Source organism: Scardinius erythrophthalmus, assembly GCF_964197995.2.
Source record: "Scardinius erythrophthalmus genome assembly, chromosome: 3".
In the NCBI taxonomy this organism is placed as follows: domain Eukaryota; kingdom Metazoa; phylum Chordata; class Actinopteri; order Cypriniformes; family Leuciscidae; genus Scardinius; species Scardinius erythrophthalmus.
In genome coordinates this window covers 15,762,293-15,789,803 of record NC_138223.1, presented here as the reverse complement: position 1 = coordinate 15,789,803, position 27,511 = coordinate 15,762,293, and the positions used below count along the sequence as shown (strand labels likewise).

At 36.1% G+C, this 27,511-nt stretch overlaps 2 protein-coding genes across 9 annotated transcripts in view; both read right to left on the bottom strand.

The window, feature by feature from the left end:
- Positions 1–4,664, bottom strand: part of apbb2b (amyloid beta (A4) precursor protein-binding, family B, member 2b) — a 62,626-nt gene extending 57,962 nt beyond the window's left edge. For all 7 annotated transcript variants that reach the window (XM_081360573.1, XM_081360575.1, XM_081360574.1 and 4 more), the window contains exon 1: positions 4,585–4,664. The gene's annotated coding sequence lies outside the window, so the exon portion shown is untranslated. The remainder of the gene's footprint in view (positions 1–4,584) is intronic.
- Positions 4,665–7,607: 2,943 nt separating this feature from the next.
- Positions 7,608–26,687, bottom strand: uba6 (ubiquitin like modifier activating enzyme 6). Of its 2 annotated transcripts, none has more exons than XM_081360555.1 (32): positions 26,585–26,687; positions 25,586–25,668; positions 22,928–23,022; positions 22,136–22,164; positions 21,070–21,164; positions 20,695–20,806; positions 20,483–20,563; positions 20,278–20,400; positions 19,894–20,017; positions 19,704–19,807; positions 19,556–19,618; positions 19,380–19,456; positions 18,465–18,531; positions 18,236–18,379; positions 17,612–17,679; positions 16,774–16,933; positions 16,605–16,682; positions 16,335–16,516; positions 16,137–16,242; positions 15,967–16,056; positions 14,361–14,441; positions 13,660–13,788; positions 13,414–13,465; positions 13,261–13,324; positions 13,063–13,132; positions 12,839–12,910; positions 11,964–12,087; positions 11,666–11,859; positions 11,440–11,567; positions 11,257–11,344; positions 9,158–9,252; positions 7,608–8,959 (listed from the first exon to the last, which is right to left on the bottom strand). In XM_081360555.1, the coding sequence occupies exons 2-32, from the start codon at positions 25,621–25,623 to the stop codon at positions 8,809–8,811; spliced, it is 3,084 nt and encodes a 1,027-aa protein (XP_081216681.1). In that variant the 5' UTR covers positions 25,624–25,668; positions 26,585–26,687; the 3' UTR covers positions 7,608–8,808. The 2 variants fall into 2 exon arrangements, with proteins under 2 accessions (XP_081216681.1, XP_081216682.1); XM_081360556.1 differs by having other exon boundaries at positions 7,618–8,959; positions 26,384–26,630.
- Between the last annotated feature and the right edge of the window lie 824 nt (positions 26,688–27,511).

The following is a 27,511-nucleotide window of genomic DNA, read 5'->3' as shown; positions in this document are numbered from 1 at the left end:
CGACTAATCTTTTTGTTTCAAAATCAGCAGGCCTTATTTCTGAAAGTATGGAAAAGACAGAAATCATTCATCTGTAAATGGGCCAGGATTTGGTAATAGTCAGCCCTGCTATAGTCTACTCAGTACAGTGAGACAGGTAGTGATTTGTAGCATTTATCTATTCTAGCACTAAATATATTTCACTTTTCACACATTATATTTTTTTAAATTTAAGAGGTGAGATGAATGAAATGTTAAGGTCTCCATCCAAATTGTAAAACGGGTCATACTGCCATGACAAACCTTGGGGGTTCTTCTGTCTTAGCTGTATATGACAATTTTAGGCCACATAATACCATAAAATGCTAGTTAATGAACGTCAAATGAGGTAGTCACCAAATACCCTAAATATATCACTCTTAGCCTTCAATAATGTCTGACTACCACCAGTCTATGATAACAAGCACATTTACACCCCAACAAAATCCTGCCAGCAGTTAACCAAAATAAATCCCATGATGAGTGTTATAACAAACATTGCATCATACATACATTTTTGAGGAGCACAAGCTCTGGAAATAAGACTTTATGACCACAACAGCCTTCAGCAAAACATTCCAGAAGACTCTCAATCCCGAAGCAGAGACCTTATCCCAGCCAGAGCACATGGAAATCTGAATCCTTAACAAGTATACTATTTTCACTATAGCAGACTGAGCTGCTGTTGCACAACAAACAGACAAGGAGTGAAGGGATAAAAGTCAAGTTTAGGAGATCAAGAAGAAGAGAAAGAGCCACTGAAAAAGGTTTATTTACACTGAGAGTAACTGCATTATGCATACTGAATGTGTGCTCACAGTTTTTACAGAAACAATGGTTCAAAATGCCTGTCCCAATACCAGCACTCAGTACCGCTACCCAGATCTAAAAGTTTGTATATTATTTTATAGGAAATAAACAAAGATTCTGCACTATTAATATGTCACTAATTCATATAAAAAAATTAAATTTGTGACACTGATCATGTGAATCCCTTTGTACAAAATGTCAAATTGTCTTGCTTCTACTGAAACTTTAACATATTATGCTATTCTGAACATTTTCAAATCAAGTTCTAACCAACCAGTAACATACCAAATAAATGAGTTGATCATAGGCTAAATCAGGATCACTTGCAAGGGACCACCTTCCTAAAATTCAATTGCAGCTAGCTATATTTGTATGTCCTATTGTGAAAAATATGAAGTGTGACATAAAGACAAACAACATATTGTTTCCAAATTTAAACAACTGGCTTTAATGTTGTCATCATGGTAAAGCAAAAGAATATGAATATGAAGAATAAGTTTGAAAACCCCTTTACTGGCCTGACAATATAATTTTTGTCAGAAAAAAAAAATATTAAAGGGTTAGTTCACCCAAAACTGAAAGTTCTGTCATCACATACCCTCACGTCGTTCCAAACACATACAACTTTTGTTCATATTCTCTCATCATTTTGTCTATTAGCCTAATTGAAAGTCTGTATAATCAACATTTTTAAGGTTCACATAAAAACATTGCCTTGACACACAAGAACAATCCTTCTTGAGTATTAAGCATGCATGTTTGAGCTGCGTTCATCAATGTTTATATGTGAATAAAACTCTAAATGAAAAACATAAAGGGCCCCTATTATGGATTTTTGAAAATGACCTTTCATGTAGTGTGTAACATAGCTCTAAGTGAATGAAAACATCCTGCAAAGTTTTAAATCTGAAAGTGTACCGTATGTAAAGTTATTTTCTTTTAAAAAGTAAGAGTCGACTCTGAGTCAATTAAATGAATCGTTTTTCAAACGAGTCATAAGCCGTTTCATTGTGACGTCAAGACGAAACATTAGAATATTGCTCGCCCACTTATTGCGCAGACAGACACCAGGGAAAACTTGAACCTCAAACCAACAGCTTATTCCTGTGGACATTGGATAGCATCATGTTAAGAAGACGGGCTGTGCTCTACAATGTGAAGGTAAAGCCAGTTTTTTTTCACTGCCCAAGGACGAGCATGTTAAGAATCAGTGGTTAAAGTTAATCTTTACCACGATATCACAGCAGATTGATCCTAAACTTTATTGTGTTCCCTTTATTTTACTGAAGACTGCTTCTCAAATCTCAGAGTTCAATGCAGGATTCACAAACCGCTTGCTCTTGAAAGATGGTGTTCAAAAAACTTAATTTTGAGTTTATTGTGTAGGTCTCCTGCTAACTAGCTAACTCACGTTATCACTGTCTTACTTAAATACTTCTAATCATTTGTGGGCCACGATTACCTATAACTGTGTCTATTAATGCAGATTGTATGTCGTTCTCACTACTTTGAGGAAAAATTTGTTTTACCAACGTTTATGTTACATCAGATCATTCACTCTAGAGCTTGGCTAATGTATACATTGTATACATGCACTGTTATTGATACAGTTTTCACGTGTTCACTGCAATATATTACTCTGTAAATAAATTAGTACAAGTAAAATAATCGATTTGTTGATGGACATGCACTTGTTAATGCTGATGGTGAGGAATTATAGTTGCAACATCTCATATAATGTACCTCAAGGTTCGGGTTGAATAACAGTTCTTCCAATGTTTCATCATCGGACTCGCGCTCGCACTGATATGGTAAAATCGAAGTCATTGTTCGTTACTGTGTTTAGTTTACGGTGTAGGAAGCCTCAGGACAGCTGACGTTGTTATGGCAATGGGCGGTTTTGTTTTCGACGCGCTGACTCGCCAATCACAACAGAATGAGCTGTCTGGCCAATCAGAGCAGAGTATATCGCGGAAAGGAGGGATTTAGAGAGATTGATTCATTTGACGAGTCGTTTGAGAGTCATTGAAAATGTGATGATGTGCAAATGTATATTATGAGGAAATTAAACAGTTTTTTTTACCTTTGATGCATGTAAACATGTTGTAGGAGACTCCACAAAAACATTAGGAAACTTTAAAATAGCATAATAGGGGCCCTTTAATCACATAAAATGATTCTCTTTGCAGAAGACTTGCATTAAATTGCTAGATGCATTACTGTTATAAAGTGTTTAAAAATATTGATTACGTAGATATTGAATGGACAGAAAAAAATAGGAAAGAATATTAAAAATATTTTCTTTTGTGTTCCAAAGATGAAGGAAAGTTGTGGGTTTGGAACGACATGAGGATGAGTAAATAATGACAGAATCGTCCATTTTTTGATGAACCTTTTGATTAAAAAGATACAACGTTTTCACTGGTGGTCTTAGAATTGTGGACCACATCCACATATTATATTATATATTGTATATTATATTATAGATTTCAATATTGGATTGTTAATAATATTTACAAATGCATGCCCCAAGCTACAGTTAGCTTATAAACAGTGCAGTAATGAGAGGTAAAACAAACCCATGAAGCAATCGCAACCAACATCTATTGTGGATAACTGTAGAAGGCCCAGGGACGCAACTCAGTGGAAATGACCTCCTGTCATTTACAAACACATTTGCAAGATCATAAACAAACAGAATACCCACTAGCCACCAAAACCATTTCATCTGACAAACACTGCTTTCCAGAAATGTAGCAACAAGCTTTGAAGTAACAACAATTCCCAGACCTGCTCTCAATGTTACATTGGCTTTCTACATTTCAACCCAATTATACGACAGCTCGCAAAGGCCTTACTGTGGAAGATTTTGTGCCGGTGACTGGTGTACTGTAGGCTACAGTATAATTGGCTATTGTACTTCTATAAGAGGACCGGAGAATGTGAAATGGTCTTCAGAGAACATGTCTGCTGTTGGAGCTGCCTGTGCCTGCCGCAGAACGGGCGTCATAAAACGGGACTAGAGTCTCGCCACTGCGACGCGCGCACCTACAGCAGCGAGTACGCACACACGGGCCTACGGGCGCGCTCACACTAATGATTATTTCAAATACACATGTTGGTGCTTTAACAAGCGCGTTTGCCACAGCCCCGTATGATAAGCTATGGATTCCCGCTGCTTTGACTTTTCCATTGGCCTGGCCTTGAACGGGGGGCTGGAGCCTGCCATGGACCTGAGAGGGGGAGAGGCGAGGCGAGGCGCGTAAAAATAACCGTGGCGAAATAAACGCCACAAATGGCACTTATTTAATAATATACACCCTAATGTTGAAGCGACATTAGTTGTAAAAGTAAAGGATCAAACGCGAAACACAAAAGTGGCCCGTTAAGTCAAGCGATATTCAGGAGGGCTGTGACCACACGCACGACCCCCGTTTACACCATTCCATCGCAACTAACACGAACATGATATAACAACATCAAAGACGCGTCAAAATTGTTACAATATATCAAGCCACAGCGTGTTTGTTACTGTAGCAACGATAATATCCGATACTGTTAGTCAGAAGCCCATTGCCGAGGCGTCTATCCGCCTTCTGCTATCGCTGTTAGGGCGAAGCGCGTCCACAAATATTTCCAGCCTTTCAAACTTATTACCAACAAAAGTGGCAAACGGAAATAATTAAATGTTCTCAAATCATAAATTCAGCTGCTCGTATGTCCAGGTTAAATATTTTGGCATAGCACATCACTCACCTCAGATGTCACCACCACCCTCTCCTGTTCTCCTCCTTTTTCTGGTTTACCTCTCGTATATTCTTCTCCTCGTCTCCTCTAGCGATGTCCGATTCGCGAACGAGTCGATCGTTTGAGTCGGACCTTTTCAACGAATCAGTTGAACCGGTTCACAAAACCATTCTGAACGACTTGTTCACGGAACCGTGCGGTTCTCGAGTCAACAAATGATTCATTGAACTGAGAACCTTCTCGTTTGGACCTCCCCAATTCGTAGAGTTGAAAAACAATGAGCGAACATTAAAACATTAAAAACATTTTTTATACGAGTGATGACAATTAATATTACTGTTATTTAAATATAAATTTAATGTAGATTCAAAATTACTTTATTTTTTTATTAACTAAAAAATATCTGCAAAAACAATTCAACAATATAACTGGGGCACTTGACTAACAACTTGACTTACAACTTCCTTTAAAAGGGTATGTTTTGTTGTAACAAAGAATGTATTTACAAGCAAAAAGACAAAAAACTAAATATTCTATTATGAGGGTAACATGAAATTCTGAAGTGAGCTAAAGTATATATTATCTTGTAATTTTTTACACCATAGGATAGTAAAATAATACAATAAATTGTAGTTTTTTTTAATTAAAAAAAATGAAAACTACATTAATGATTGCAAAATTATGATTAAGAAAGAATAATACAAACTTTATTACAAACTTCAAATAAAAAGGGTCTATTTTCAAAGAGCCACCAAAAAAAAAGGCTACTACAGATGTTTGGACATAAATTCATTTGGCCAAGCAAAACACATTGCAATCAACATAATTTCGAAATAAGTGGGTTCTTCAACGACATTACAAAATGAGCAATTGGATGAAATGGGATACTACGGTCATTACTCTTCGCATGTTTATAGATTATACCTGAAGCATAGCCCTATATAGGCTGTGCCATTATTGCTCATTTATAGCACATAATACTGTACCATGCTGGGATGTCAGGTACAAGGCAATGGCGTAACAGAACCAATGGATCGTTATCAATCAGTTCATTGAAAAACACAGCTTGAAAGAACCGATTCGCAGAACTGAGTCGGACTTCCCATCACCACTCTCCCCCCTTCCAGATGTCGAGCTCCGTCTTCCAATCCGCGTCTCCCCGGAAGGCAGCGGACCAATCAGACAGCGGACCAATCAGGCAGCGGACCAATCAGACAGCGGACCACAGGAAACACATTCCCGGAGAGAAGAGAGAGAGAGCGTGACGGAAAGTTTGGAAAATGGGAGAGAGAACCTTACTCAATTTAAACTGGAGCAAATGAACCGCTGAAAACAAGAAACTGTCCGAAATAATAATTCAGTTCTGATAATAAATATCGTGTCAACCTGCACTTTAAAGTGCATTTAACTCGGATAACACTTAAATCAGTGTTTATGTCGTGTAATCAAATCTAACGTATCATAGCCTATTTGTAAATTAAGTTGAAATAAAATAAAGATCCTATTACGTTAATAAGATCTTTGTTGAAATTAATTAATAGAGCTAGTTTGTAGTTGGTCTAACTAATTAATGAATGGATTTCAGCAAAGATCCTGTAACCCCCATTTGAATGAGTTTGCATCATATGAGCTTTCAAGCAGCTGTCCAGTGTCTAGACTGCTATATTAGCTATTCTGTTACATCATCTTCCTCGGGAAAAGAAGGCACAGGAGGAGAACGAGAAGCTTGTAGCTATGCATGTTCAACAAGATAGCCATTAACCATCTGTGCTCTTAAATGTCTTTGACTGTGTGTGTGGGAAAGGGGGAGGGTGCAGACTTTTAGTGTGATCTTTGACCCGACAGACTGTGGAAGGCAGTTCATTTGACACTCCAGGGTAAATTGAATTCCTGAGGCCTCCTCCTCTGTCTGAACTAGTGTATGTGTGCTTTTTTACATTCAGAATTATATATATATATTTAAAAAAACCTTTAAACTAGCATGGTTTTGTTGTAGTGAATAGGTAGGCAAAGGAATTTTTATTGATTCAACCCATCCAATGTAAGAGATTTATTTTTGAAGTGGTTGCATGAGAAACAATAAAAGGCATATGTGTCCTGAAAGCACACGCTCAGACATGCTGTCCCACTCCCAAGTGATCCAGAGGTCAAACTCCACTCCTTAAAGCAGCACCCGTGCTAAGAACAGAGACAGAGCCCAGCCGAGTTGTTTGCGTTCTAAAGAGTAGAGGTGTGAATCCAACATTTCAGAGTCAACCGCAAACCTCCTTGCATGCAGACTCACTTTTATGCTCCAAGTCACATAGTTCATAGTGTTTCATGACTTGTGCACAATATGAAACACAATAAAAAAGACTATTAGCATGTATTAGCTTATATATACACAACCATTCAAACATTTACTGTCTATAAGATATATTTTTTTATGTTTTTGAAAGTCTTTTTTGCTCACTAAGGCTGCTTTAATTTGATCAAAAATACAGTGCAATATAGAGAAAAATTATAACAATTTAAAATAGGCTTTCTAGTTTAATATACTTTGAAGTGTAATTTTTTCCTGTATATAGCAAAGCTGAATTTTCAGCAGCCAATTAATTCAGTCCTTCTGGTTGGTTTTGTCAAACATTCGTGCTGCTCAACATTTTTATGGAAACAGTGAACCTTTTTTTCAGGATTCTTTAAAGAATAGAAAGTTCAATAGAACAGCATTTGTATGCAATAGAAATCTTTTGTAACATTATAAATGTCTTTACTTTAAACCTTTCTTCACTTTTGATCAATTAAATGCATCATTGCTGAATAAAAGTAATGTCTTCCTGACACTAAATATTTAAACAGTATATTTTGTTATATTACAGTATATTATTACTATGGGTACCATATACACACAGGCACAGCGCAAACCTCCAGAGGGATCTATCAGATCTTATCATAGATCAAATGGATTTTTTTCCACACACTACCACAAGTTAAGTTGTTAGACGAGTTGGGAAAATACACGTAAGCAGAAAAAAAAAAGGGAAATGCATTTTGACTTTTTTTGACTTGATTTATTTAACTTTCTGTTGAATACTGGAGTCACAATGACATAATATTTTCCAATCACTGGTTTAGCTCTTTTAGATATCACCAGATATCATTTCCAAATGCTGGACATCATGGCAGGGAATTCTGTGCAACTGAAGGTTTAATTTAAAGGGATCAAACTAGAAACATTGTCCGTGTTTTTCCTGTTCTTTGTGCATTCGAACATATCCACTGTAAGCTCAAAGTGGGTCAGGTGTGTCTATGCGAGTGTGTGATTTCTGATCACTACTGCCAATCACATGTGTGCTAAGCAACAGCCAACTGCCTAAAGGACACTTTAGGATTCACTTTAGGAGTCAATGACATCAACAAGACTGTAAATGCAGCGAGGAACTTGGGAAAAGCCTGTTTTAGATGCCAACATGCAGGTTGGACTTAAAGTGATATGAATATACCTTCACATACAGGATGATGTCTACATCAGTGTCGATTACGTAGAGTCTCATCCTATAAGCCTCGTCGCTCAAGTAGAAGCGTTTTTTTGTAGCAAATGGGTACAAGGATACTATAAACTATAGCACCCTCTAGTGGCACTACAAAATGCATTCTGCATTGTAGGTGTAACATCGGAAGCAATTAGCTCATCTGTTTTTGCAAAAAGCTAAGATCATGAAGAACCTGACAGCCACATTCAGGGGAAACCAGTTGTGAAGCATCGCTGAATGCCAATGATAAACATTTTAAACCAGAGGTGAAATCTTTGGTGTTTATGTTGCTTACAGTGACTGACAACTTCTTAAACCCCAATATCCTCCTAAAACATGTGCAAATAAATTACAGCTGATTCATGATTAATGTTCTTCTTTTACAAGCCCTCTTTTGATTTTTTTACAGAGTCCTCTCCTAGTTTAAGAGACTAACATAGAATAATAAGCCCTGGGGAAGTTGTGTAAACACTTTCTTTTTTGTTTTACTCTTCAGAGCATTCATATTATAACATTATTATTATTGTCACTTTGAAGCACAATATAATTATCTTAAGGCATCTGCACAGACAATGCGGTGCAATAAAATAATAAACCAGTAGAAAACAAAAATTCACTATGTACATTGAGTCAGATCAAGTGCTACTCCACTTGTGGTCCACAGAGCAAGAGGGAGGAGAGTTTGTGAGTGTGTGTATGTGTGTGTGTGTGTGTGTTCGTGTTAGGCCGTCTTGCCACTCTCAGTTTCTCGACTGAAGTAATAGCGCACTGGGGGACCGGGCAGATCTTCGTCACCATCCACCTCAGGGGCAAATGATACGGTAAGGTCAACGTACTTCCTGCCTGATGAAGGTTTGATCAGTTTATGCATTCTGCAAGAAGACAAATAGAGATATTGTTATGGAAACGCATAAGAAATCCACAAAGCATCGTGCATCATTTTTCTAATTGCATTTGATGATAGTCATCGCACAGAAATTACACACATTAGCTGAAACATGTACGATTTTACAGGGTAAGATTATTTTTACAATCAAAGTAAAATAGGCTATTTTACAGTTGGGCCTTACGTCAGTTTGAGTCTTTTGTTATGGCCCGGCATAACCGGCACATACAGCATCTTCACTCCATGAACAACCATAGTGGGCTCAATTCCGTACTTCTCCTGAAATGAAGCATAAAACCTGTTTGTTCCTTTGTACTAAGCAATAATTCATTCATTCTTAACAAATTAATTACATATCTTAATTTAACATGTAATTTTAGGAGACTATAAAAATGTCATGTTCATATGTATTTTAGATTCACCAAAGCTGTATTTATTTGATCAAAACAGTTCTGTAGTAACATATTATTACAATTTAAAAAACAGTTTTCTATTTTAAGATTTTTTATTTATTCCTGTGATGGTAAAGCTGAATTTTCAGCATCATTACTCCAGTCTTACGTGTCAAATGATCCTTCAGAAATCATGCTGATTTGTTGCTCAAGAAACATTGGTAACACTTTATTTTACAGTGTCCTTGTTACATATGTTACATGTACTTACCATAGTAATAATAGTAAACAATGCATAATTACATGCAACTAACCCTCAACCAAACCCTAATCCTACCATAACCCTATAGTAAGTACATGCAGTTGCTTAATATTACTCAGTACTTCAATATATAATTACACTGTAACAACGCCACCTTAAAATAAAGTGTAACCGAAACATTTCTTACTGTGTGCTGCTTAATATTTTTGTGGAAACCATGATTCATATTTTAATGGTTCATCATTTTAGATGAATAGGAGGTTTTAAATAGATTTTTTTTGTAAAAAATGTAAAAGTCTCTTTACTGTCACTTTTGATCAAATGAATGCATCCTTGCTGAATAAAAGCATCAATTTCTTAAATAAAAAAATCTTACCGACCCCAAATTTTGAACAGTAGAGTACATTTTATTTCAGGTGAATTTTAGAAAAGTGTTTCAAACGTGCAGTTACATTGCTGTTTCAATGAAGTTCAGGTTTAGGTTTCAGGTTTTTTTTATTATCTGTAAAACACACTATTATTTCTATCGCATAAGGAAATTATGGTTAAAATGCTTAAAAGACTGCTAAATTTGTCAGCAGACAATGATATTTTGACACATTCTGGGAGATTTAAAATTTGTCAATTTTATATTCACTCCCATAATACATTTCAGAGTGTAAGCAGTTGTTTAATCCATAGTTGGGGTATTATCTACTTTCAAAAAGTAATTTTTGGTACAGTTGGTCTCTGTGAAAAATTGTGTCATTACTTACTCGCCCTCAAGTTGTTCCAAACCTGTATGAGTTTCTTTCTTCTGTTGAACACAAAAGAAGATATTTTAAAGAATGTCGGTGACTAAACAGTTGATGGACCCCATTGACTTCCAAAAAATACTATGGAAGTCAATGGGTGCCATCAAATGTCTGGTTACCAACATTCCTTAAAATATCATCTTTTGTGTTCAACAGAAGAAAGAAACTCATACAGGTTTGGAACAACTTGCGGGTGAGTAAATAATGACAAAAATGTTTGTTTTCTGGTGAACTATCCCTTTAAAGGAGAACTCCGGTCAATTTTAACATTGAGCTCATTTTTTTGTAAATTTGGAGTGCTGTCAGTACAGAGAACAACGACAAAAATCGGTGTTGCCTACACCGTGTTATCCTCTTTTTAAAATTGATAATAATCGATTGTCGAGTTCACACGCGTGATCATAGGTACTAAACCCATGCGCGTGAACTCGACAATCGATTATTATGGACTTCGACCGAAAACAGGATGTAAATACAGGTATGTGCGCTGGCTGAAATAACATAATTTTTATTAATATCTTTCACATCTACTGCAGTCAGATTCACCCGTGATCACTCTGAAGGAATCACTCACATTGGCTGTGCACTTGTAATGACACATCAAGGATGTTAAGAGGCTAAAAGCAGGTTTAAAACTTGCCCCATTGAAGTCAACAGTGTGCAAATTTTAAAAAGAGGATAACACGGTGTAGGCAACACCGATTTTTGTCGTTGTTCTCTGTACTGACAGCACTCCAAATGTACAAAAAAATGAGCTCAATGTTAAAATTGACCGGAGTTCTCCTTTAAAGTGCCCTTGACATTATTGACATTCAGGCTCAAAAGTGGTACTCACCCTTACTGCGCTGATGAAATCAGACAAGGTAAAGTCCTCGTGACCGAATATAGTCCAACGGTCCCAGATGGAAAAGGAGATGTCATCTCTGGTGAAAACAAAAAGATCAAATTATACAAAGATAAGAAACCCATATCTATTCATTTTTACAAGTGCCAATCTGTGCATGAGTGTTGCTGCTACCTGATCTGGGTTCTCTTGACCGGAGCGGTTTCTGTGAGCACCATGACTGGAATTGCCAGGTTGAAGAAACAGTTTTTAAACAACTCAAATCCATAACCACCAGCAACTTTTACCAACTCAATTGACACCTACAAAGAATGAATAATAACACAATCATAAATACACAAAGCAAAGGACTAAACACAACAGAAATCATCATAGAAAAGGTTTTTTTTTTATCTCTCACCAGTCCTGCGACGGCAGCTGTAGATGTGGCGATAGCAGGGATGATTTTGCCAGCAATTCGTTTGGTTTGTAGTCTGTCAGCGGCCTCGATGGCATACATATGAGCTCGCAGAGCCGATGCCGACGCAACAAAATCCATGTGTCCGTTTGAGTCATCATCCTTTTCAAAGAACAGCGGAGTCATTCGTAGCCTCTCTAAAGACATAAAAGAAAGGAAAAGATACAAAATAAGAGGAAAAAAAAGTGTATGGAAATGTTGGGTATCTTGGTTTAGAGTATGTGGATGAGAATCAACAAACCAGGTGTTATAAAGCTGGAGCTGATGGCCTCCTGTAGCTGTGAGATCGCTTCTCTCTCCTCTTCACTGCTCACTGTCATTTTCAAATGATCAGGCTTCTTAACAGACTCATCTGTCTCTATATGCTGATACAAATACAGAAGCTTAGTAGTTATTTTCTTAAAAGGGAAGAGAGCAATTTCTACACCACTGGTAGCAATTTTTTAAAATTGTTTGTCTATTAATATATGCATCAAATGTCTTTGTCTGCTGCATTTTGCAATATAGTGATACTTATTTTATGATGCCATTGCAACTATAAGGGGATGATATCGGCAAAGACCTAGCGATTTGATTTGAAATCAATTTTTTGGTCACAATACAAAAATAACAATTCTATATGCAGAGAATCAGAAACTTTTTTATTCAGGCAAACCTCTTTTAAAATATTTACTTGAAGTACCTCGTGAAATTCAACACATTTGCATAACACATTCCTGTTATGGCAAATCTTCATGTTACATGATCCTTAAGAAATCATTCTAATGTGCTGATTTGGAGCTCAATAAACATTTCATATTATTATTAATGTTGAAAACAGTTGCACTGCTACTTTTGTGGAAACCATGATACATTTTTCAACAACTTTCATAAATAGAACAGCACTTTTTTTGAAATATAAATCTTTGGGAACATTTTAAATGCCTTTACTATCAATGTACTGACCGTTGTGTACAGTTATACAAAAGGAAAAGTTTCTTAGTAAGAAAAAAAATATCTCAATAGTTAACCTTTAAACAACTCAAAATTAGGTTGTTTAATTGATACATCACAGACAAACATTTTCAATAGTGATTGAATACTAAATACATAAATAACTGGTGAGAGAACACATACCTTTTCAGCTGGTTTGTATTCGGGAACCTCCACTTCAGCTAAAACACTTTGAACAGCCTCATAGGAAAGTTGCTATGAATTATTCAACAGCACATAAGAAAAATCAACAACAAAACGTTAAAGAAATTAATTCAAGAAGTTTATTCAGATACCACACAAGTAAAAGAAAACAAAAAAATAAAGCAGACCCAGACTGAGATGTTGAAATGTAAAAAAAAATTTACCTCTTCTGAATATGGAATTTTATAAATTCCAGCAAAAAGGCGAGCTGCGCTGACAACAAAACCAAAATGCCTGATGTAGGAGAAAGACATTTGTTCATGAACTTCCACACATTACATCTTTTTATTTTTTTTAAATCTCATTTCTCTCCATCACTGTGAGTAACAGTCTATAAACAGAATATTTACTCAGATACTCACAGTGGGTCACTGAGATCAAACTCTATAGGAGAAGGCGGCCGTTTGGGAGACTGCCAGAACAGACCTGAAAAAATGAGGAAAAAAACACTTTTCGTGACTCTATTGGCTTTTAATACAGCTCCTCTGCACAAGTGAGCAAATCATGGGACTTACTGCCGTCTTTTAGCCGTGTGTCCAGTGGAAATGAGTGTAGTAGTTGTAATGCCTGAAATATTAAAGTACAAATGAGATATGTCGTGTAAACATTGCACATACACGCTTTATTTCAATGAGAAATATACAACTATAATATAAAGCATTTAAAAGCATTATAACTATTATATCAATACATTTAAATGCCAAAAATAATAGCGATCATTAGTACAAGATGATCACTATTAACTTCTGCAGGACATTTACCTTTCTTTTGAAGTACTTGTCGAATTTGAGTCGAGCAAGAGCTATACAGTGATTCCATTGAGTAGGTCTCCGACTCAACAACTTAATGACCTGAAATGATCCTTCCATACTCTCCCCAGCCATCATCCTCTGCACACACAAGCAATGAAATTAATGGGATAGTTCGGCCAAAAATGATATTTAACCCATGATTTACTCACCCTCAAGCCGTTCGAGATGTATATGTCAATCTTTTTTTCAGACGAACACATTTTCAGTTATTTTAGAAAATGTCTTAGATCTTTCAGTGGTTAAAATGTCAAGTTATGGGGTCCACCTCCTTCAAGTCCCAAAATGTGCATGCATCCTTCACAAAAGTAATCCATCCGGCTCCAGGGGGATAAATGAAGGCCTTCTGAGGGTAATCCGTGCAGTTTTGTCGTAAAAATATACATATTTAAAACTTTATAAACGAAAACAACTGGCTTCCGGTAACGGTCGACGTGCGTTCACGGAGATGGATGCTGGCGTATGACGTAGGACGTAGCCATTTTCTAAAATAACTGAAAGTGTGTTCATCTGAAAAAAAGATTGACATATGGATCTCGAACGGCTTGAGGGTGAGTAAATCATGGGTTAAATATCATTTTTGGCCGAACTATCCCTTTAAACTACAAGGCTAAATTAGTCTGTTTAGGTAAGCATGTAGTATTTATCCTCACCTGTAACACATCCTGAGGTGATGAATGACTCTGCCAGAACATGTTGTAAATGGAGGGTTTGTGGGAGTAAGAGCTCTCAAACTATATACAACAAAAACAAGACCACAAATCAGATCACTCGCAGCATTTCCAAGCACTGTTAGGAGTTTGGAGAGATCCAGTCTAACTGATTGTATCTAAGCTTTTTTTTAGTCGTTTTTGACCAACTATTAGAAATGATGTTTAAAACCTTCTTAAATGTACAATCTGAACAAACAAAAAATGGATTTCATTTAATGAGTTTAAGTTGTCATTAAAGTCACATTGTGGCTGTTTGTGGTGAAAATTGACCAACCACTGGATATTAAAGTAAAATACGCTAAAACAGAGCAATTGTTTTTAATGTGTTGAATAAGATCACACAGAAATTAAGAAGTGAGCCATCAAGAGTGCAAAAGATTTACAAAGGAGGGTTAATGAGGGATTCTTTAATTAAGGATTCTTTAAAATGAAACTTCTTTTAACTGTCTATATTAAAACATTCATCGCATGTCCTAGAATAAAAATCATGTCCCTGATCATCCTTCATGTGGATTTTTGTATTGGTGATGGTAATGACATTTTTCACTTTTTTGAAAAAAAAAAAAAAAAAAAAAAAAAAACGCTGGATAAGCCGTCAGCTAGCAGTCAATTAATGTTAAACCAGCTGCAAACCTACAAAGAAATGGATGATTTCTGGATTTAAAATGCTTAAATATCAACTGGTTTAGTGAAAACACTTTTAAAAAGTTACTTGCAAATCATCAAAAATATTACAATAAAATAATATTTCTTGTCTTCAAAATGTCATACTGCTACCCTAGCAAAAACTTGGTCACATATCACTTCTAATTTTTTATACTTATATATATACTAAAATAATATGATAATAATTACATTAGTAATAGATTTGTTCGAAGATTAATTCTCTCTAAACCCCTCCTTTCCGAGAGCTACTCTGCTCTGATTGGTCAGACAGCCCAGTCTGTTGTGATTGGTCTACCACTTACAGCGCATCCGAAACAAAACCCCTATAACCATATTTGAATTTCAACTTTTAGGAGACAATAGCACTTTAATCTTTACAATTTTGCAGACATTTTACATTCACAAACAGCAATATTACACACTATATATATGCTATATACACAGCTATATCCACACATTGAAAAATCAGCCTAAATTTACGCCTGGTAATGTGTGTAAAGGCCCGTTCACACCAAGGACGATAACTATAAAGATAACGATAAAGATATAATTCTAAAAATCGTTCTCCATATTAAAGAATAACAGAGTTCACACCACAACTATAACGATAAAGATATGAGGAACGATATCGTTGGGATCACTTTCAGAACGATTTTTTTCCAGCTGTCGAACGATAAAACACTGACAGCCAATCAGAATCCATTCTAATTTAAAGGTCTCGCGCATTTAAAATGGATCTGGATCATCCGGGCGCGCGCGTGCTTAGAATAAAAAGACCGTTATTGGTCGTTGGTGTGGACGCATATATAGTTATCTTTATCGTTATCTTTATAGTTATCGTGCTTGGTGTGAACGGGCCTTAAGAGTGTGTGTTACTGACCTTGTCTCTGGCCCACTGTATGGTGTGTTCAATGACAGCAGGAAAAGACTTTAGAGTGCAAAACGGAATCTCCTCCTCCGGTGGGTCTCTCTAAGAAACACAACCACAGTTGAGAAAAAAACATGGGACAAACTAGCACACAGCCTATATAAACACATATACACACTCACATGGCTGTTGTAGGACTCAGTGAGGTTTGGGATGATGATCTCAGTGTGTCCTTTCGTACCCATAGTACCCGAGTCTAACAGAGCTTTCTGATTGGATACGCTCCGACTGCGAGGTCACAAAAGAGCCATTAAAGAATGTGAAATGAAGCACACTATATACATTGAAAAAAATGAATTCTGCTGTTAATCATGGATTACCTATCCACATATCTCCGAGCCTCCACGTTGTCCAGTGCGGTGACCACCAGGTTGAGGCGGGAGAAGAAAGCATCACTATAAATGTCCTCTGTAGCAGGATATACTTTATTCAGATGAGCATCTATTTGGAGCTCCGGGTTTATTTCTAATGTAGCGGCTGCTGCTGTAGTGCTCTTTGGCTTCTACAGAGAGGGAGGAAAATGGGCAAAAAAGAAATGAGAAGTAATCCATGAATGAAAGAGCGAAAAAACGATCAAATTAATAAGATACCTGTATGTGGTGTGGTCTGAAGAGAAACTGCCGGTTGAGGTTGGATTTCTCAATCAAATCTGGATCAGTAACGCAAATCTAGGAATTGAAAAAATGCAGAATTGTACCAACTTTCCATTTTTTAAGTGAGAAGAGAAAAAAATGAGTCCTGTGAGATGTATATCCCCACCTCTCCTGAGCATCTGTTCAATCCCACACCCAAAAGTGCCAAATTCTTCAGCATCTCACAGCCAATAGCACCACATCCCACCATAAAGACTCGAAAACTGTGCAGTTTCAGACACAGCGACTCGCCGATACACGCCCTCAATGCATCGTACCGATCACCCCTACAAGCACACGTCAAAAACAACATTTAAAGCAGTGATCCTTAACCTTTTTGACTCCAAGCTCCTCATTGTCCACAACAATATTCGAAGGCTCCATGATTTTTCCAGTTGTTTAAGATTTACTGGATAAAGATTAAGGATACTTTTTACTCACTAATTCCTACATGAAAAAAATATTTTATAGCTTCATATTTAAAAAAAAATGCTCATGGAGGTAAAAGATTTTATTGATTCAAAATGACTTTTCCAGGTTTAGAAGTAACACAAAATTAGGCTACCTCATTTTTCAAGTGAGAACCATGGTTCTTCAATGCCAAAAAACAAAACAGAAAAAGTTATTGAGTTGAATAAAAAGAACCAAAACAATCATGATCCTTAGTTTTGGCTTATTTTAAAGCTTTTTGTCTTCTTTAAAATAATTTGAAGTCATTTTGAGGCCTCTTGTAAGTTTGCTGTGGCCCCCATGGTTGAGAACCACAGATTTAAAAGAATTACGACAATGAGTAAATGATGACAGAATTTGCATTTTTGGGTGAACTAATTCTTTTAAGACAATTTCTGAATTAAAATGTAAATGTTTGTAGGTCAGAAAAAACAAAAGTACATGAAGAGATGTTACCAGTCTCAAAATGCTGTAGAAAAATATGAACTAACAAAACAAGATCGCTTCACACTCACCTTGGGGCAAATTCCTCAGCAGGAAGAGTTTGGAGGGGCTGAACCACCTCAACTGCATCGAGATAAAACTGTATAAACACACATATAAGAAAGAATAAATACAATCTCTTCATATTAATGGCATAATAATGGCACTACCCTTTAAAAGTTGAGTCAGTAAAGTTTTTGTTTTTTTTTTATAAAAAAATAAATACTTTTATTTAGCAAAGATATTTTAAACTGATCAAAAGTGACAGCAAAGACATTTAAATTGTTACTTTCGTTCTTTTGAACTTTCTATTCATCAAATAAAAATCTTGAAAAAATGCAACCTGGTTTTCACTAAAATATTAAGCATTAACTGCCATCAACATTGATAATAATAAATAATGTTTCTTGAGCACCAAATCAGCATATTAGAATTACTTTGTGGTTTAATATTTTAAAATGTATTGAAATTAATTTAGAATATATTATAAAAATAGAAAAAATTTAATTGCAATTTTTTCTGTATTTTTGTTCAAATAAATGCAGTCTTGGTTAGTATAAGAGACTTCTTTCAAAACCATTCAAAATCTTTCAGACTCAAAACTTTTAAATGGTAGTGTACTTGAAAGACAAAAGAACATCTGACCTTTGACTTACCCATTGCTGAAGTGGGGAAAACTTTCCAGTGAGAGCCTTTAAAACCTCCTGACTCGTGATACCACCCACCGCTGCCGCAAGAGGAGAGAGACATCCCCTCGCACAGCGCGACACACACCTCACCAGATCCTGGTTTATGCATACCTGACAACACACATTTTAAATTAAAAGATGGAAGTGTGAAGATGTGCAAAACAGGATGGGACTGAGTGTTTGTAAAAACACTGACTTTGTTTTTAAGTGTTTTGCTGATCTCCTCTGTGAACTTCAGGAGCAGCTCAGCATCCTGCAAACAACTACACACAGAAGAGGAAAATAACACATCACAATTTTAATCATCCATGTCAATCATAATCAGAGAGAAATAAAAAGAGAGAATTGAATTTGTCTGTCCACAATGAATGAGAAATGACAGCCAATTAGAAAATATTTGATATTTAATGTACAGTTATTGTATGTGGAACCACAATTTTTACCAGTTTTGGGCGGGTCTATTCAGCACAAAGTTGCATAAATAGAAACTAGTGATGCACCGAAACACTGAAACCAAAATGTAAGATTCCATTTAGCCAGAAAACTAAAACTGAAAAAAGTTTTGGTAATTGAATTTGGGTAGTTGAACTCCGTATGCTGTTTAGGTTGCCGTCTTAACTCATAAATCCAGAAAAGTTAAAACAGACAACACAGAATTCCAGAAAAAAATAAAACATTTCATAGGTCCCTATCAAATTTGAATTATTTTTATTGTTATTTAATTTTTAACTTTATATTTTTTATTTATTAAAAAGTTTTATGAATTCAATTGATTATACATGCTTTTGACTATTAAAACGGAGTATAGGAAGAAAATAAAAATATAATTTTGATTTCATTGGGTCCTGTATAAAATACACGTTGTGTGTACGAAATAGACGCTGAAACAGTCAAAACGCATCATCGGAAAAACGCTAACTGTTTCCGTCAATGATTTTGGCCCTTCCAAAACAATTTCGGTTGCTGAAATTTTGGTGCATCACTACTATAAACCAAACCATCATGCCATGTCTAATGTAGGACAAAATCTATTGAAAACATAGTGATCTGCTATTAGTAAAGCTCGCTAGGTTTTTTTGGCACCGCTTGAAAGAGGAAAACAGTTATTTACCCGATGCTGGGGAGTCTAGCATGCTGTTCCAGGAAAGCATCCAAAGCTAACATGATAGTATGGAGCAGCAGAGGGACCTGAATGGATAGGGTACATTTTTTTTAAGACAAAAAGTGACTGATTCTCATGTCAATAAAAATAACTGGACTCAACAATGAGAGAGCCCTGTGTTTGACCTCGGGTTTACTGAAGTCTGGAGTGAGTAGCCGAGGATCAGATAACTGCTGCTCCATTGTCTCCTAAACAGACCATAAATAAAGAAAAGAGTTACTCATTATACTTAACCACCATAAAACAGACCAACTGAAGTTGGTGTTAACATACAAAGCTGAAGGTTTTGGGAATCTTGACCAGGCGGAAGATTCCTCCATGTGCATATGGCTGGAATGATGATGTATCTCCAATTGCAAAACTGTAGGGAGACAGAACTAAATACACACACATAGACAAGAGTGTTAAGTACGTCAGCAGGGTACATCATTGCGCATGATGAAAGTAGAGTTTGTGTTCACACCTGTAACTTGGTGTGTGGAACTATTGAGTTCACTCATGCCATTGATCTCTTTAAAACACACACTCTGCCCAGTCTGGAGGCCGTGTGTTCGGCTGTCCATACACGTCACAACACCAGGGCTCCCCTGTGATTGGATGCCAAGCAGGAAGTTAAAAAGCGACCCATATCACAGAATTGAGCATTTCAGATTAAGTTCAGCATTCAGGCTAAGCATCTGTCCACACTTGGCAGGTTTGCGCTCGTTGTATGTGCGTAGACTACATATGATGGTATCGTTTTAATCGAACCCAACATGCCAAGTGTGAACACACCCTAAATGTGACAAAAGAAAGGATAACATGCCAAAAGTAATGTGAAGGTGAGACAGTGAGGTGCTTTCATTACCTGGCTGATATTTTGGATGAAGACTTCTTTTGGTTCTTCTCCAGTAGGGTCCGACACCTCAAACGTCTCCCCAAAATCACAGAACACTCGCGAGCAGATCCCAAAAATATCACAGCCAATGAACTGCACCAAAAACACATTTTTAAAGTATCCAAACAGTTATAGAGTTATAGCTATGTGCAAAAATGTTTGGGAATATCTGTACCTTAATCGGAGGCTGCACAGAGTGGCAGAAATGGTTGATTCGCTTCTGTAAGCTCAGCTTTGTTTCTGTTAGTACTACACACTAAAGAAATAAATACAAGAATAGACACATTAAGTATGATATGAACATAAAGAATAATCTAATAGGCATAATAATAAATAATCTAAAAATGATTGTTGCACTTTGAACTTGGAGTTTTCATGGAGACTGACCTGGTATCTCTTCAGGAAGCTGAGGTCAGTGCTTTCATCCAGGACATCAGTGGACACACTGACCTGAACATATGGGTTCAACTCAGCCACTCGCGAATGGACAGCCTCCACCCTTAGAGAGAGAGAGAAAATCATTGTGGTCACTGCGCAGCTTTATTGGAAAAAAAGAAAACTAACAACCTAGAGTTGGATAAGGCCACAGAGGCACTTATGTAGGGTCTTAACTTTATTAAAGGTGGATATGACCAAAATCTTATGAGAAATTTTACATCACGGGAAATATATATGCATGTATATATATAAAATCACAATTTAGCTCAATCCAAAAAAGGGATTGAATTCAGTTTGCTTGTAACAAAAGTAACTTTAGTGTACCTTTTCTTCTGGCTTTGCACATCCTCCTCTCTGATGAAGAAGTTGGTGCCCAGATCCCAAGCTTCACATCGCTTACTGTCATGAAGAGTGACTGCCTACAAACACACATGTGCAAATCTCATAACACGGTCATAACACTGAAAAGTAACTGCTCAGCAAATAGTCCAAGTAGCCTATAACAGTAAAAAGAGAATACACAATATACTATATATAATAGGTGTTCAAAATTAATATAAATCACTATATAAACTTACAACTTCACTATACAACTTCAAAAGTTTGGGGTAAGTTTTTTAGAAAGAAATTATTCTAATTCAGCAAAGATGAATTAAATTGTTCAAAAGTGACAGTAAAGACATTACTAATGATACAAAAGATTTTTTATTTCAATAATAAATGTTCTTTTGAATACACGATTCATCAAAAAATCCTGAAAAATATATCAATGTTTTCACAGAAATATTAAGCAGATATTAAGCAACCATTTTCAACATTGATAATAATAAGAAATTGTTCCTGAGAACCAAATCAGCATATTAGACTGATTTCTGAAGGATATTATGACACTGAATACTGGAGTGATAATGACTGCTAACAATAAGGATGTTTGTTTTTATTGTATTTATATATAAAAAAAAATGCAGCCTTGGTAAGCATAAGAGACTTCTTTCAAAATGATAAATACAACTTTTGAACAGTAGTGTATTACAAAAAAAAAATAAAAAATGTAGCCATGATATTTTTTTGTATGCCAAGAAACCTGTATTTAGAAATTTTGATTACACTTTATTTTAAGGTGTCAGTATTACAGTGTAATTCTACATTTAAGTACTGAGTAATAATAATTAACTACATGTACTTACTATAGGGTTAGAATTAGAATGAGAGTTTGGTTTAGAGTTAATTGCATGTAATTATGCATAATTTATAGTTATTACTACAGTAATTACATGTAACATATGTAACAATGACACTGTAAAATAAAGTGTTACCGAAATGTTCTGTACATATTTTTTCTTTATATAGAAAGACCAAGAAGAAAATTAAATCTAGACATTTATCTTACCTTCACTCCTGCCAGAACAATGTTTTTTGCTGCACAAGATGAGAGATTTTTGATTAGAAATTAAGTGGTGGGAATTACAGCACTAAACACAAATTACAAAAAAATGGTTAAACTGTAGATGAAGAACATGGTATGAAATTTATAACTCATAGGATAAGGAAGCGATGAGCTTACTGGAAGAAAAACTAAAGAAAATACATCTACATGAATCCTTGACATCTCAGATCATGATATACTAGAAACTAGATCCTTTTAACACCCTTGTACAAAGTATAGTCATTTACAATTTCTAGAGATTTTAAAGTCGGCAAGAAACGGAAGTTGTGATAGTCTTTTCTTTCATTTTGTGACGTATATCCGAGTGAAAGCTTCTCGATCAAGAAAAAAAAATGTAGGGTGGGACTTGATTTTGTCCAAGGGGAATTCATTGGATTGTTGTGGTTTGCGAGTGACAGGTTGTCCTCGCGCCAGTAAACACGTCATCAGAGAAGAGAACTCATTAATAGTGGAAGTTTTTTTGAGTAAAGATTACCAGAGCACATGCATTTAAAAAATATATACTGTATATATATATATATATATATATATATATATATATATATATATATATATATATATTTGCATGGATGGTTGGATAAATAATTTATAATAAATACTGCAATATTTGAAAAAATATATAAATAATAAACATCCATTTTGATTTTATGGTGACTTTAAAAGCATGTAAATAGGAAAACAATGAAATACAAATATGAAAAAAGTGGTGTATGGATGGACATTGGCACCACTCACCTATTTCCACTCCAAGAGCTCCCATTCCACTGACAAGCACAGAGGACTGGGCCATCTGCTGCATAGCACTGTCCCCCAGCACATACCGCTGCCGACTGCGCACACACACATAAACACACACGCACAAACAATTAGGAGCAGCAAAGTTGGATTATAATACTATTTTAAAGTCTCCTACTTTTGTTTTGATGGTCTCCTACAACAGGTTTACATGCATCAAACGTCAAAAAACTGTTTAATTTCCTCATAATAAACATTGCACATCACCACAATTTACAATGATTCTCAAAAGACTCCATGGATGAATCAATCTCTCTAAATCCCTCCTTTCCACGAGATACTCTGCTCTGATTGGCCAGACAGCCCAGTCTGTTGTGACTGGTCTACCGCGTTCAGCGGTTATCGAAAAACAAAAACGCCCATTGCCATAATTAAACTTCAGCTCCATCCGGAGGCTTCCAGCGATTGTACACCGTAAACTAAAGACAGTAACGAACGATAATGTCGATTTTAACATATCAATCAAGACCATATGCTCACCATCAGCATTAACAAGTGTATGTCCATCAACAAACCGATGTGTATTTTTCTAATTTACTGCGGTGAACATGTGGAAACTGTATCAATTAACAGGCTAGAGCATACATTAGCTGAGCTCTAACGTGAATGAATGACTGATGTAACAAACGTTGGTAAAACACATCTTGCTCCATCCTTTATCTTTACTCAAAGTAGTGAGAACGACAGATGATCTGCATTAATAGGCAGTTTTAGGTCATAGGCCCACATCTGATTAGCAGAAGTATTACAGTAAGACAGTAATAACGTGAGTTAGCCAGTTAGCAGGAGACCTACACGATATAAAACACAAAACTAAATATTTTATATATCGGTAGAAAATATATACATCAATAATTAGTCATACTTACAGGATGTGATTCTGAGGAGCAAGTTAGGCCAAATAAACTGGGTAGGCTACTGACCCATCTTTCTAGAGCAAGTGTTTTGCGAATACCGCATTGAACTCCGAGATTTGAGAAGCAGTCGTCAGTAAAATGAAGGGAACACAGCAAAAGTTTGCGATTATACTGCTGTGGTATCGTGGTCAAGATGAATTTTAACCACTGATTCTTCACAGCCTCATCTTTGGAAGTGAAAATAAACCCAATTTACTTTCACAGCGGAGAGCACAGCGTGAGCTTTGCGAAAATAGATTCGAACTCTAAACGACTCGTTTGAGCCGACTCTTTTTTTTTTTTTTTTTTTTAGATAAACTAACTTTATGTAAGATGCACTTTCAGCTTTACACCTTTGCAGACTGTTTACATACACATACAGCTACATTACACACTGCATGAAAGGTAATTTTCAAAAATCCATAATAGGGGCACTTTAACTAATCAGACTCTATACATGACAGAATGCAAAGCCTGTCTCAGTGGCCCTGTTTACACCTGGTATTAAGTGTTTTTCTGATAGGATCTCAAGTAGACCAGGGAGACACATTCCCGTTTACACCTGTGTTTTAATTGGTCTCTTTTGTTCACTTTCTACCACTTCTGTCCTGCTTTCAAGGGGAGGATTTATGGGCCGGTAAATGTATGAGCCTTTTCAGATGTTTTGATCTAATGGATGAAATAACCTTGCACAATTTACATATGAAAGCGCCTGGAGACAACGGAAAAACATACGGAGAGCATTGGCTTTCGTTTCTGCTCTGATAGCTGCAAGTGCAAGCCCATGCAAAACACGGTGAGTGTGTGTTAGAATTCACGGAAGTGTTCTACCTCTGGAAGTGGGCGAAAGTGGAAAATGTTTTAGACCCCAATTACACCTGTGATTAACGTTATCCACTTATGATCTGATCGACCAAAATGCATCTTAAAGGGGTCATTTAATGTGATTTCTTGTTTTCCTTTTTCTTTAGTGTGTTATGTAGCTGTTTGTGCATGTATAAGATCTGCAGGGCTACAACGCTCAAAGTGTCAAACCTAAAGAGATATTCTTTGTAAAAGTTAAGGCTCAGCCACGCCTTCCGAAAACACTTTGTTCAAACACGACCCCAGAGATCTACGTCAGTCTGTGGGGGCAGAGTTTCATAACACCGCCCAAACGTACACGCAAAGAAAGAAGGCGTAACTTTTATTCTCGTTGTGTTATTAATGCCGCCGGCGGCCCCATGTCGTGGAGACACTGTGTTTTCATTGCGAAAGCCAAACTACTTTTGTACGGGCAAACTGGATTTTTGGATCAGTGTGGTCATTGCATTTTCCGGTTCAAATTTGGGCACGAATTGATTAGGTAGTGCCGACTTTATCACCTTTTATTATTGCTTAGGGAGCTGATGTTCCACATATGGTAAGGGGCGTGACATTTCCGTCACACGCTTAAGGTTTTTGGGCCAATCAAAGCACACCGTGCTTTTCAGAACAATGAGCTTTGTAAAAATCGAGCCGTTTCAGAAAGGCAGGGCATAGAGAAGCAACAATAATATATACATATATATATATACAGTGTGTGTAAAATAATGACTTTTTTTAACCTAAAACCACGTAAACACATTGCATTAAACCAAATACACAAAATAATGTTATTTTTAGAACCATCTTTAATACCAGGTGTAAACAGGGCCAGAGCGTTTCAGTATTTACAGTGTACCTGTACAGAGAATCATCTATATCCATGGAGTCGGCCATAGTGGGAAGGGGAGAGGGGGTGTCCAGGTGTTCCTCTGTAAGATTCTGTAGGAGAGATAAAGAGAATCTATTCAGTGCTCACAATTGAAGTTTACAGCTGCAAACTTCCCTTTGTCAAAGATCTGGGTATGTCACGCATGTTACTTTCCAGACCCTTTTGACAGACATTATCTACAGTAGCCCTACATCGACATGACCTGCTCACGAGCACCTCAGGAGGATTGGCAAAACAATCTGTAAAGCGGTTCGACTGATTCATTCAAAAGAACCGACTCAAAAGAACGATTCATGGGCAAATCTCTATGGCTTAATTAAACATTTTAGAAAAAATATACTCACAACAGAAACCATGACTTTTAAAACTGTACTCATTTCCATAACTTTTCCAGCCATTAGATGACACCATTTTAAAATCCCCTGCCTGATATGTCCCGGTTTTCCTTGAGCATTTTAGCCCTGAATGACTTGACAATTAATTCTGCTTGCAGTGCCAGTTCGATTTAATGCATCGTTATGCTTCACATAACTTACATATACTTATGAAATAATCAACACATTATGACTTTCTAAAAAAGCTATATTTCTGAGCACTGGCACACGAAATTACAGATATAACGTGTATAATATCGTCTATATAAAGACGACAGGCTCTAAATGAAGATCTGAAAACAATATAAATCACATCATCACAAAAACATTTCATATTTAATTTTAGTACGTTAAACATGTAATAAAATCATCAGTTCATCATATTGCTTACTCATATCTATGTATCATTAGCACATCGGCTAACTGAGCTGTTCACAAAATTTGCTTATCTGATCTGTTTAACTGTAAACAAATCAATCAAATCTGCAGGCACGACTCAGCCAAATGCGCCTTTACGGCTGTGATTGCTTGATTTCAGTGAGTCGTGGTTTAAAGTAAGGTCTGTAGCATCGAAAGAGAGTGTATTAGCTACCTGTCAATGTGCGCTAGGAACGGGACGGGAGCAGCACACTTCTTCTACTGCGCGTGCGCGCTGGGGTTTTGTGATGGGAAACTATCTACCGCCACCTAGTAGAAAGGGTTACTCTGAATCATACACTCATAAAAAATAATGTCTTGGTGACAAAAGATGCTCTCAGTGCACAGAAACAGCATTGCAACAATAATACACAGTAACTTAAGGACTACAGATAGTAAAAAAATAAAATATATATATAAGTGAATAAAGAATTTTTGTATGCATGTTTATCTCAGTTTTTGATTTGCCATGACATGGTTGCCTTTTATAATGTGTTTATTGTTCTATATATATATATATATATATATATATATATATATATATATATATATATATATATATATATATATATATATATATATAAATATTTTATTTTTTAAGTTCAAAAAGAAAATGGTCATTTTTAAACAGCTCAGTATTCTGATAAAATATTCAAGCACCTTATACATTTAGCAATAAACTTCTTGAAATATCTAGTTGGTCAGAGGATTTTGTGAAACAGAACAATAGGCCTTTTCATGCTGTTTAATATAGTTGGCATGTTTGATGTGCATTCATTATCTGGTGTTTCAGCATGAGACAAAAAAAGTTGTTTGTGCTGACCTATCAAACCTGAACCAGAAACATACACACACACACACACACACACACATTTGAACTCACATTTCCATAGAAGTGGAGCAGCCTTGAACTGCTATACCCCAGCAAATGATATTTAAAATCAGATTTTGCACGGATGGTTTTAACACATAGGCCTACAACTTAAGACCACAGTCCTAAATTAGTTTGTTTTCTTTCTCTTTTGTCATTTTTGATTGATGTGCTTATAAGTTAATGTCGTTAGATAAATCACTTTTCAAAATTTAAATAAATTGTTTCTAT

What these genes read in the sequence shown, in the direction of transcription:
- uba6 (XM_081360555.1), bottom strand. Translation starts at nt 25,623, where the DNA reads ATGGCCGACTCCATGGATATAGATGATTCTCTGTACAG. An exon ending in TCATCCAAAATATCAGCCAG is followed by an intron (nt 20,018 to 20,277) that starts GTAATGAAAGCA and finishes ATCCAATCACAG; the next exon opens with GGGAGCCCTGGTGTTGTGAC. An exon ending in GCAAAACACTTAAAAACAAA is followed by an intron (nt 18,380 to 18,464) that starts GTCAGTGTTTTT and finishes GTGTGTTGTCAG; the next exon opens with GTATGCATAAACCAGGATCT.